Here is a 13,588-nt window from a genome sequence, read left to right on the forward strand (position 1 = left end):
CACCTCAAGAGGAATCCTCTGGGTCAGCAGGTTCACTGATTGGTTCTATTTCAATGTTTGGTTCCAGCCAGTGCTGTGTCATTGTGTGACCTGTTTTCTGTAGATCTGTAGAGAAAGTTGAGAGAATGTACTTGACTTACCAACTGTTAAATTTCATGAATTGGTTTCATGTCGCAAGTCAAGGGGAACTGTTTATACATCCCCAACAATGTCTGTTTGGTTGATACAGTCGGATGAGACTGCCAAGTTGTGACAACAAGTTTTCACTGTCTGCAGAGCTATGATTCTTCCTGTGTTTCAGTGCTTCATCCTCTTTTCTGCAAGTCACTGCTCTTCTTACAGTCTGTCAGGTCTCATGCCTCAAGTTAGGGGGCCACTTACCGCCCCCCAAGAATCTTTAATGCCCCCCAATGTCTTCTATTTCCCCTAATGCCACCTTAGGACATGCTACTGCCCCCGCTGGTAATCACTGTGCTCAACGATGCAGATTAAGGCTACAAAACAGTTTAGGTTGTGAGTGGGGGGGGGGGGGGTGGGAGGAAAGAATGCGGCACATCAATCATTAACTCTGCTTCTGCTTAACCATGCACAAGTCCCCATCAGGACACCCTGATGAGCCCCACTCCACATCCACCCTCAAAAATCACAAACTACAGACTGAGTGGTGCTGGCTTAAGTGAGGCTAATCAGTGAGAGGCTGGTTCTGTTTGCCTTTCTCTGACCTGTGCATGTTATAAAACATGACATGAAGGCTGCAGTTACTGCAGTGAGGTCATCTGCTAGAAACAATTAAACTGTAGAGCAGCAAGAACACAAGCCTACCAGTGCATCACCATCAGCCATGACAATTTCAATCAAATTCCTCATATTTATCATATTTTGAAAGGAAGTTCAATTCACTTTTCTTAGTGAATACATGCTCTTTATTGCCATATTTTTAACAATCTGGCTAAAATAAAACTGCTAAATTTTTAAAATACTGCATAAAAAGCTAGTTTTATTTTATATGTAAAATAAAAGATTGCAATCTCATACCATGCAAAGAGACTATTACTGTTTTCCTTGGAAAACTCAAACTTTTCAGTAGCAATATTGGACATCTCGAGTTTTATGCAATTTACTTCACTGGCCACTCTTTAAATTGTATTGCAAAATGACGATCTAATTGCATATTGATTATTTGACTCCAACATCCACGGAGAGGGACAGTTGACGATTTGATCTGAGACCCAAGATCCTGATCAAGGGTCTCAGCCTGAAACATACACTGTTTGTTCCCCTCCATTGATGCTGTCTAATTTTATACTTAAATTTATTTAAATCTTACATCTGTCCCACAATGTGAGGGAGTAAAAATCTTTGCGTCATGACTCCATCACATGTACAAATTTGGTTTGTAGAAAGAAGCTGTCCCCTAGCCTGTTCATCCTGGCTTTAATGCTGCAGTACCATTTGTCAGACAGAAGCAGCTGAAAGTTTATGGTTGAGGTGACTGGTGTCCCCGATGATCTTCCAGGGCTTCTTTACACACCTGCTGCTGTAAGTGTCCTCAATGGAGGGAAGTTCACACCCACAGATGCACTGGGCCATCCGAACCACTCTCTGCAATGCCCAGCAATCAAGATTGGTGCAATTCCCGTACCAAGTGGTGTTACCGCCAGTCAGGATCTCTCAATGGTGCCCTCTAAAAGGTCTTGAGGATTTGGGGGCTCATGTTGATCTTCTTATGTTGCCTGAGGTGGAAGAGATGCTATTGTGCTTTTTTAGCCACACAACCAGTGTGTACAGCCCAAGTGAAATCTTCAGTGATGTGTAAATCGAGGAACTTGAAACTACTCACCCTTTCAACTGCAGTCCCACTGATGATGACTGGAGCAAGCATACAGGCAGTACCTGAGTTATGAATGTCCAACTTACGAACAACTCTTACTTACGAACGGCCTGCCATAAAGCCTATTATATTGAAAATTCGAGTTAAATACAATTGTTCATAATAACAAAAACAGGCACTACATCGTGACGCTCATGAAAACATTGCGCGGCTTCAGCAGTTCGTCGGCTTGAGGAAGGAGAACACCATCTGCCATTTTAAGTCAGATCATGTTGCTGTTAACACTGTGTTGAGTGTGTAACTTTATATTTGGCTTAAAATTTTCTCTTATTTACCATGTCTCCAAAGCATAAATCCAATGCAAGTGCTGGTGATGGATCAAAGAAAAGGAAAGCGATTACGATTGAAAATAAAGTGGAAATAATAAAGCGATCGGAAAGAGGTGGAACGCCATTGGTCATCAGAAAAGCATTAAGCTACAGTCAGTCAACGATCAGAACAATTTTAAAGGATAAAGTGAGAATAATGGAGCACGTGAAAGGTTCTGGCCCAATGAAAGCTACAATTATTACTAAGCAACACAGTGGTTTGGTTATTGAAATGGAAAGGCTATTGATAATTTGGTTAGATGATCAAAACCAGCGTAATATTCCTATTAGCCATACTTTACTGCAAGAAAAGGCTCGAAGCCTTTTCAATGATTTAAAAGCTGCACGTACAGCAAATGAAGGTGATTGTGATGAAGAATTTGTAGTAAGTAGAGGTTCATTCAATCACCTCAAAGTGAGTGCAATTTTACATAGTATTAAAGTGCAAGGTGAAGCAGCCAGTGCCGACCTAAGTGCTGCAAGTGATTTTCCTGAAGTACTTAAAAAAATTATTGAGGAGGAAGATTATTTGCCAGACCAAATATTTAATTGAGATGAGACTGGCTTATTTTGGAAAAAAATGCACCAGGGCATAAGGCATTGAAGGATAGGCTAACGTTATTGCTTGGGGATAACGCATCCAGGGATTTCAAGCTCAAGCCTTTGCTTGTGAATTGCTCCCTAAATCAGAGGGCACTTTGCCATATCATTAAGGCATTTCTTCCTGTTATTTGGAAGGTAAATTCAAAGGCTTAGGCTACAATTGTCAACTTTGAAGATTGGTTCTTGACCATTTTGTTCCTGCTGTTGAACGTTATTGCTTGGCTAAGAAAATTCCTTTCAAGATTCTCCTTGTGCTTGACAATGCACCCAGACATCCAAGCACTTTAGATGCCCCAATGTAAATGACCTTTACCCCAATGTAAAGGTCGTATATTTAGCCCCCAACACCACATCGACACTTCAGCCAATGGATCAAGGAGTCATAGCCTCCTTTAAGATGGACCTTCTCACAAGCAGTCAGGGCTACCCAAGATGATGTGATGAGCTTAAGGGAGTTCTGGAGGGATTATAACATCTATGATGCCATCAAAAATGTTGATTATTGGGATAAAGTGAAGCAGTCAAATATGAAAGGAGTGTGGAATAAATCGTGCCTCCAATTCGTGCATGTTTCTCAGGGGTTTACAGTTGACGACATTGCCAAAACCAGGCAAACTGTGGTTGACATTGGTAATGAACTGCAGTTAGACATCAGTGAAAATTATACCAAAGAATTGACCAATGAAGACCTTATGGAGCTAGAGCAGCAGATAATAGCATATCAGGAAGAAGAAAACTAGGACCTAGGAACTCCGGAACCAAAAAAGTTTGTGATGGAAGAGTTAGCTGAAACCTTTTGTCTCATTGAAGCAGGGATGGCAAAATTAGAAAAGCAAGATCTTAATACAGAGAGGCTCACCAAAGTTTACCATGCAGTTACCGAGCACCTCAGCCACTACGCCACTTAAGACAAGAAAAAAAAAGCTCCATACAAGCCTCCATTGATGCCTTCTTCAAGAAATTGATTCTGGTAGTAAACCCCTCCTCTCCAGCAGCAGAATCAAACGCTGACTCTCCAGCACCAGGTCCATCATAATGTTACCTCACGAATGCCCCTTCCGGTATGCAAGACATCAATGGAACAGTATGTAGTTACTTCTATTATTACTTTATTATTATGTACTGTATTATTATGGTTAAGATGTTTTAGTGTTTTATATGCATAGAAAGATAAAATATATACTATATACTAAGACAAATGTTTGACTAACTGACACTAAATAATACCAGATGTACCTGTTCTGACTTAAAGACAGACTTAGGAGCAGAGCTCGTTCGTAACCCGGGGACTGCCTGTATCTCCATTCTTCCTGTAATCCATGATCAGCTCTTTTGATTTTTGGACATTGAGTGAGAGGTTGGTACCTTGGCACCACTGTGTCAGGGTGTCAACCTCTCCCTTTAGACTGTCTTGTCATTGCTAGAAATAAGGCTGATCTATGTCATGTCATCTGTAAATTTGATCAGCAGATTGGAGCTGTGTGTGGCAGCACAGTCATGGGTGTAAAGTGAGTAGAGGAGGGGACTCAGGACACAACCCTGGGGGCTCCTGCGTTGACAGCCAGAGGGGCAGAGGTGGATAAGCCCATTCTTACCACCTCTCAGTGATCCGATAGGAAGTCAAGGATCCAGCTGCATAAGGAAGGTTTTAGGAGTCAAACCTGGACCAAATTATGTTGCCGAGAGCTGAACTGTAGTCCAGGAACAGCGTTCTAATGTATGCATTCCTATTCTCCAGGTGAGTGAGGATGGTGTGTAGTGCTGTGGCTATGGCATCATCAGTAAACAGGTTCCGTCAGTAGGTGAATTGGAGGAGGTCCAGTGTGGGTGGTAGCATGCTGCAGATTTAGTCTTTAACTAGCCTCTCCATGCCCCTTTTACACCATATGCTTGGATTGTGCCAATAAGGCTGATTTGCCAAGGAGTTGACAATAGAACAACACATTGTATAATCATCAGCAAACATCACCACTTCGGATGGAATGAGTGACACTGATGAAGAACTTGGAAGATGGTACAGTGTGAGAACTTCTGAGAAACCACTGCTGTGGTGTTCTAGGGCCGGAATCACTGATCTCCAACAGCTACAATTATTTTTACAATTTGAGTGTTTTCCCTTTGATCTCTGCTGACTTCAGGTTTACCAGAGCTCGATGTCACAGTCAGATACCACCTTAATATGAAAACCAATTACTTGCACTACTCCTCTAGAATTAGGCTCTTTGGCCCTTATCTGGACTAAGACTGTGATGACACCTGGAAGCAAGCAGACCTAGTGAAACCCAAACTGGGCATTGGTAAGCAGTTTTTTGGCAAATTATTGATAGTATTGTTGACAATAACTGAGAGTAGACTGACAGGATGCTTTGTATAAATAGGACATATCTAGGCAATTTTCTTCACTGATGTGGACTGTAACTGCATTAGCTTTATTTCATATTTTTAATTATTTGCAATGGATTTTAGTTAATTGGTCCATTAGTTAATCAGGACAGTGACTTATTTGGAACAACTCTTAGAGAAGAAAGACTAATCGAGAAAATATCTGGGATTCCCTTTATTTATTTTGGACACAATGCTGCTTAATTGGGACAGTAAACTGTTGCTGAAGTTTCCAACTAGCGTCAGAATCATGAACTTGTGTGGCCATTAGACACTACACCATGCTTAAATGAAATTTTAAAATAGCATCATTTGCATGTGTTTGTGTCCAAAAAGCGGTGATTATTGTCAACGATAGCGAGAAATAAGCAGTAAGACAATTTCAAATTGTTTTATTACCTGCAGTTTCAAGGATTCTGGTTTGAAGATGCCAGAAATGGCTGGGAGTGAAATTTAAATGATTTCATTGCCTCAGCAAGTTAGGACTATGATGAATCTGAAGGTTTCAACAATCATTTTGAATGTTACAATGAAAATGAAGATTTAGAGGATGCAATCATCGAAAGCATTGTATGAAGACATTGCATAATCTGCATTAGGTATCTATGCTAATTTTGTTGATTTATAGTCAATCAAAAGAACACAGCAGCATGTTGGATGCCCTTTGAATCCAACGATGACAGTCAAATCTGTGCGGAGGAGATTTTAAAGTGGAAAAGCTGTTGCAATGGGACAGTACCATTTTCACAACCTCGTAAGTCCAGGTACAGTGGTACAAGATTTCATCATAAAACTGGAGTCTTCCTCAGTTGCAGTGGATAACAATGACATCTTTCATGCCTTATCTCACCCTCCACTCTCCACAAGTGTTGCAGAACTTCATTCTTGATCGTCGCATCTCATGTTGATCACATTCACCCAAACAACCAGATCTGTCTTCATAGGCTTCTATGTCACTATTTCACCAGAGTATGAAGTCACTGGCTACCCTCACCTGGTTAAGCCCGCCTGTCAAAAACTTGTACCATGGCGTGGCTGATGTCGCTTTCAAACAGCTACTTGGAGCTACAGGTAAAAACTGAGTGTCCAGTGGGGACCAAAGGTGAGTGAGCTGCTGCAAAATGAACATGACAAACCCCTTTGCAAGAGTTGCTATCCCTCCTCAGACACCCCATACATGGCAGCATACACTGGACGGACTCCTCTGTCAATAACTATTAGGAACGAATACAGTTTTATGGTACTGTAGTAAAATTGGTAGTATTCTAATTTGCTCCACATTTTATTTAAATGCATCTGTCCCTGGCCCAGGCAGTTGTCCCCACAAGCTTCAAGATCGCCACCATTGTGCCAGTGCCGAAGCATTCCACTGCCACGGGCCCGAATGACCTCTGTCCAGTTGCATTCACCCCCATCATTGCAAAGTGCTTTGAGGGACTGGTTCTATCACATCTGAAATCCTGTCTGCCCACTACCCTGGACCCCCATCAATTTGCCTATCGCACCAACAGGTCAACAGAGGACGCCATCTCCACGGCACTTCACTCTGCCCTTACCCACCGGGATAGCTCCAACTCTTATGTCAGAATGCTGCTCATTGACTTTAATTTGGCATTCAATACTGTGACCCCCTCCAAGTTGATCGCCAAACTTCACCAGCTTGGTATCAGTTCATCCCTCTGCAATTGGACCTTGGACTTTCTGACCAACAGACCCCAATCTGTTAAGTTAGACAACCTCTCCTCCTCCACACTCACCCTGAACACCGGTGTGCCTCAAGGCTGTGTGTTGAGAGCGCTTCTGTACTCCCTTTTCACCTATGACTGCGTTCCTGTACATGGTTCTAACTCCATAATCAAGTTCGCAGATGACACCACGGTGGTTGGCCCAATCAGAGGGGATGATGAGACGGCCTACAGGGATGAGGTCCAGCACCTGGCCGTGTGGTGTGCTGACAACAACCTGGCTCTTAACACCCAGAAGACCAAGGAGATCATTGTGGACTTCAGGCATGCTAGGAGCCAGACTCACGTACCCACCTACATCAATGGAGCTGTAGTGGAGCGTGTATCAAGCTTCAGATTCCTTGGTGTTCACATTTCTGAGGATCTCACCTGGTCCCTTAACTCCTCCATCCTGATCAACAAGGCACAACAGCACCTTTATTTCCTGCAGAGCATCAAGAAAGCTCACCTCTGTCCCAGGATACTGATGGACTTTTACCACTGTACCACTGAGAGGATAGTCATCAACTGCATTTCAGTGTGGTATGGCAATAGTCCCGTATCGGACCGCAAAGCACTCCAGTGTGTGGTGAAAGCTGCCCAGTGGATTATCAGCACCCAATTGCCCACCATTGAGAACATCTACCATAAATGCTGCCTGGACAGGGCGAAAAGCATTATCAGGGATGCATCTCACCCTAACCATGGACTTTTTAACTCTCCTCCCATCTGGTAAGTGCTACAGGAGCCTCCGCTCCTGCACCAGCAGGCACAGGAATAGCTTCTTCCTGAGGCTGCGACCCTGCTGAACCTCACATCACAGCCCAAAGCAATACTGCACCCGAATTGCACTGTCTCAGTACTTTTATATTTGTGTGCTGCATCGCTTACTTTTTATTTGCAGTTATTTTGTAAATAATACGATTCTTTGCATTTCTGGTTAGATGCTAACTGCATTTCATTTGGCTTTGTATCTGTACTCGGCACAATGACAATAAAGTTGAATCTAATCTAATCTAATCTCAGCTAAGCAGAAGTTTGTCTTTTTCATAACGTTTTAACTAATCTCATTAAACCAGTTAATTTGCCCAATATATAATAGTCCCAACTACAAACCAAATCCACTATTTAGAGATACAGCATGGCAGAATAAGCCCTTCCGGCCCTTCAAGCTGTACCACCAGCAACCCTCAATTTAACCCCAGCCTAATTAAGGGACAATTTACAATGACCATTAATCAATTAATTGTACGGATTTGGACAGTGAGAAAACCCATGCGTTCCAGACTCCTTACAGACGACACCGAGATCCTGAACTCAAACGCCTGGAGTTGTAATAATGTCACACTAACCACTATGCTACTGTGACACTCCAATCGTTACTACAGATCGTGCTCCAGATTTGTATTTAGCACTACAGCTGGGATATTGTCTGGTCCTATGTCCAGTGCTCTCACCCATCCCTTGATATTATCTGGAGTAAGTCTAAATGCCTGAAGATTGTCTTCTGTTGTGTAAAAATTTGGAAGAAGGCTCATCTATCTGAACATGTTTAGCTGAACATGGCTGCAACTGCTTCAAACTCCAATCTGGCACTCACGTCTTGGGGCTTGCCATTACTGAGCATAGCAGCGGTATGCTAATGCAGCGGTTAGTACAATGCTTTATAGTGCCAATGATAGCGGTTCAATTCCCACTGCTATCTGAAGGGTTTTGTACATTCTCCCCATGACTACATGGATTTATAATGGGTGCATCAGTTCCCTCCTACATTCCAAAGAGATACAGATTAGGGTTAGTAATTTGTGGGAACAATACGTTGATGCCAGAAGCATGGTGATACTTGTCTATGAAGGTTCTTGGTCATTCAGGTCATCATCAATCAGGTAGTAGTAAATCAAGGCAACTGAACTTGCTATGTTGTCCAGAGGACGTTTCACCACTCATCTGAGAGACTTCTTCAGTTCTGATGATAACAATGTGCACATTTTGGACAGGAAAGACAGGTGGGTTGAAAGAGGAGTTAAAGAAGCCATCTTTGTCAAACTGAAAAACCCATCTCTGAACACAGTGGGTGGGGTACGACACCACCTATCAGCTACTTATAATGCAGTCCTAAAATCTCTACCCCAGGTTCTCCATAACATTTTACACCTCCGTTCACACAAAGGTAAGACAAATGACCTTCTCATAATCTCTACAACTCTTAACGACCCTCATGTGATATTATACCTTTAAGCAACTCATAGAGTTTATATGCCAGAAAACTAACCCCCATTGATCAGAACTGAAGCCTCTCAGATGAGTGGCGAACTTCTTCTAGACAACACAGCAAATCCAGTGATTTATTACTGCTTGATATGGAAACACTTGTGGACTGACCCCCCAGCACATCCTCATACTGTACTGGTCGTTGGCGCAAAATAACACATTTCACTGTTTTGATGTACAAAGCTAATAATAAATCTTTATTCTTAGAATCTCCTTTCTCCCTTTGTTATTAATTATTCCCACTACTCACAAGTAGAGATGGTAGGAGTGTACAATTCCAATCTGATCCGTTGGTTGTGAGATCGATTAGTTCTGAAGGCAGGTTCTGATATTGAGTATACATGTAGTTTGTGTTGTAACTTCACCAGAATGACGCTTCATTATTTTTAGGCTCAACTGGTGCTGTTCCTGGTAGATTATTCCTACTCTTTAATGAACCAGAGTTGATACCCTAGATCAGCCAGACCATGCAGTTACAGATTGTGTGCAACAGGGTTGAATACTGTCCGTCTCACTCTGAACATCTATTCCAGAATTTTGTAGCATTTTGAGGGAGTGTTAGGTCAACAGTGTTTGGGAATTTAGAATTGGACAGCTCTACAGATTAATTTTAAATCTGGCAGTATTAGGAATTACTGAGTTTTCACTGCATTAGGCTATAGGTGGGGATGTGACAGCACTGTGGATTTCCCGGGAACACAGAGTAGGCCATGGTTGTAGTAGTAACATAGCAAGTGGCAATTTCATAAATATTCAACAGAACTACCAATGGCAGAAACAAGTGTATTAACAAAAGATACTTAGAAGTACAGACAACAGTAAAATTTAACTAGAAGACAGTGGATTCTCAGGAGACTCTTGTCAATCTACACTGACAAGATAACATCTGAACCAAATAGGTACAGTAGCCCAACAATCACTGCTCTGACTTTGCCTACAATGCAAGAATTCACAACTTGTTGCTTAAAACATTAGCGAAGATTGCCATCCATTTTAAATTGGACTTCTGTCCATCTATTTTGCAAGAGAGGTCACTTGTGTCAAATAGGATATTTCTCACACCCTTACTTCACTCCTCACCATCCTTACTGTCATAAAGCACTCAAGAAAAACACAGTCATTTCAATTAATTACACTGGACAGCAGACAGACTACTTTACCCACAAAGACAGAAACATGAAAATGTGTAAAACTATACCTGCAGGGTCTGCCAAAGGTGTTGTGTTCTTTTGTTGCTATGTGACTCTTCAAAATCCTGATCTCTTGCTCGACTTCGGTTCTGTGCAAAAAATTAAAGATTCAAATTTTAACAGATAAATCACAATTCTTTGAGATATAATCACAGGTAATTTGGCAGCTAATGTTACTGTAGAAAGATCAGCTATTCAACTGTAAATTAGAACAATAGATTTGAAATCCAGATTCAGACACAACAAAGTTGCTCACAGTTCATTTAACCTTGCAGAATCCCTCTCACCAACATCTGGGACTGACGTCTCACAAATTCATTATCATTATGTGCGGTGTCATATGATGTGGGCAATCCTGGTCTTTGACAATGATTGCTCTTGGCAAATTTTTCTACAGAAGTGGGTTGCCATTGCCTTCTTCAGTGCAGAATCTTTACAAGACAGGTGACGCCAGCCATTATCAATACTCTTCAGAGATTGTCTGCCTGGCAACAGTGGTCACATAACCAGGACTTAAGATATACACCAGCTATTCATACAAACATCTCCCACCCGCTCCCGTGGTTTCACATGACTCTGATTTTAGGAGCTAAGCAGGGGCTGCACCTTGCCCAAGAGGGATCGGCAGGCTAATGGAGGGAAGGAGCACCTTACACCTCCTTTGGTAGAGACGTAACTCTACCCTGAGCAAGAGATCAGGATTTTGAAGAATCACATAGCATCAACTGAGCTGAATATGAAGCAGCCCACATGGCAGGAAATCTAGGACATCATCCGGAAAGCTAAAGCATCAGCTGCCCCAGGCCCAAGCGGCATACCTTATAATGTGTATAAGAAATGCCCAAAACTCTTCAGAGGCTGTGGAAGGTCGTGATAAAGATCTGGGCCAAAGGAACTATTCCATCAGGTTAGAAATTGTCAGAAGGAAGCTCTATTCCAAAGGAAGAGGATTCTTCCACAATTGCCCAGTTTAGGACAATTTCTCTCTTGAACGTGGAATGTAAGATTTTCTTTCCTGTGCTTGTAAAGCTGACTTCTTACATGATGCAGAACTGCTGTATCAACACATCCATCCAGAAAGGTAGCATTCCAGGCTTTTTGGGGTGTCTGGAACATACCTCAGTGATTAGCCATTTGAAACACGAGGCCCAGCAGAAAAAAGGCGACCTAACAGCTGTTTGGTCGCGAACACCTACGGGCCTATTCCACAAGGACATCCTAGAAGGACTTGACCACTACTACATCCCAGTGGCTATTTGAAACGTGATCACCAGCTACCTAGGAGGATTCAAACTCAGGTTTACATCAGCCCATCTCACAACTAGTTGGCAGGACCTCCAGAAGGGAATTCCAACAGGGTGCACCATCACCCTAAGCTGAACTTATATAAAAGTGAGCAATTTCCTTTAAATGACCTAATGTCATCAAATGCCAAATTTCCGTTCCAAGTTGTTACAAGTCAATTTACATATCTAGGTGTAACAATTACTAAAAACTTCAAGAATTTATTTAAAGAAAACTTAAACCCCTTATTGAATTATGTGAAAAAGACGCTTTCTAAATGGTCTCCTCTTTCTTCATCCCTAATTGGCCAAATTAATTCGATTAAAATGAAGATTCTTCCTAAATTTTTATATCTTTTTCAGGCTTTACCTATTTTTATTCCTAAGACCTACTTTGATTCTTTAGATTCAATTTTAACATTTTATATTTGGAATAATAAACAAGCTCGTTTAAGTAAAGTTTACCTACAAAGAAATAAAGAGATGGGTGGATTAGCCCTACCCAATTTTAGGTTTTACTACTGGGCTGCCAATATAAGGAATATTACTTTTTGGTCCTATTATATTTATCGTAAGATTGTCCATCATGGGTCTCCTTAGAAGTTAATTCTGTAAAAAATTCCTCTATTGTCTCTCTTCTTGGATCATACTCCTCTTTTTCAGCAAATAAAACAACAGGTAACATAATTGTTAAACAAACTTTAAGGATCTGGTCTCAATTTAGAAAATTTTTTGATTTAGCGAATTTTTCATTATCATCTCCCATTCTCCTTAATTCTTTTTTTTAATCCCTTCCATGACTGACAAAGTCTTTAAGGATCGGGATGAACTACGGGTATTAAGTGTTTTTGGGACCTGTTTATCTCAGGATCTCTTGCTTCATTTGACCAATTGTCATCTAAATTTGCACTGCCAAAAGCACATTTTTACAGATACCTTCAAATTAGAGATTTCTTACATTTCCAATTAACTACTTTTCCTATAGGTCCTGATAAAAATTTACTGGATGATCTTTTAAATTTAAAACCTTTTGTTAATGGTTCTATTACCGGTATCTATAACTTGTTGATTGATTCTAGACAAGACTTTTTAGATAACATGAAAAAAGCTTGGGAGGATGACCTAAATTGTCAGATTTCTGATGAAAGATGGAATAAAATGGTTAATAAATCATCTTTCTGTGTTCATCATTCTCTTCTACAATTTAAAGTGGTTCATAGAGCTTACATTTCTAAACAGAAGCTGTCCAGTTTTTATCTGAACGTTTCTCCACTTTGTAATAAATGCAACTCTGCTGATGCCTCTTTAATTCATATGTTTTGTTTTGCCCTAAAATTCAAAAGTTTTGGTGGGAAGTATTCCATACCTTCTCACAACTTTTTAGGGTCCAATTTTGACCCAAATCCCCTTACTGCCGTGTTTTGTATTATTGCAAATGAAGATATAACTTTAACTACTCCTAACCTACAGGTTTTAGTTTTTACCTCTCTTTTATCAAGGAGAGCAATCTTGCTTAAATGGAAGGAGTCTACCCTTTCTACACATCTTCAATGGCTACATGATATTATGTCTTATTTAAATTTAGAGAAGATCCGCTGCTCAGTCTTAAATTCGAAACAATCTTTTTATGATACCTGGGGACCTTTCCTAAATTACTTTTCCAATTTATAAAGTTTAACAGTGCACAGACATTTATGTATATTTCTATCTTCTCTTCTTAAGCAAATATGTTTTCTTTTCTAATCATCCATTTATCATCCATCAGCTTTTTTCTTTGGTAGTTGGTAGGGGGTTGACTTTTTTATATAAAAATTTTCTTTTATGATATATGACTTATCTTAAAATTTTTGATTAGAGTAGTATATCTTTATGTGATATGCTATAACATTTTGATCAATTTTATTACAATATATGAATGTACACAATTTATGTTGAG

The 13,588-nt window shown here is 40.7% G+C and overlaps 1 protein-coding gene across 1 annotated transcript in view; it reads right to left on the reverse strand.

The window, feature by feature from the left end:
* LOC132399990 (double-strand-break repair protein rad21 homolog) overlaps positions 1-13,588 on the reverse strand; it is a 126,630-nt gene that overhangs the window by 32,975 nt on the left and 80,067 nt on the right. Inside the window, exon 13 of the mRNA XM_059981007.1 lies at positions 10,378-10,458. Within this exon, the coding sequence (XP_059836990.1) occupies positions 10,378-10,458 (81 nt within the window). The remainder of the gene's footprint in view (positions 1-10,377; positions 10,459-13,588) is intronic.

The sequence above is a fragment of the Hypanus sabinus genome, chromosome 9 (assembly GCF_030144855.1).
Source record: "Hypanus sabinus isolate sHypSab1 chromosome 9, sHypSab1.hap1, whole genome shotgun sequence".
NCBI lineage: Eukaryota > Metazoa > Chordata > Chondrichthyes > Myliobatiformes > Dasyatidae > Hypanus > Hypanus sabinus.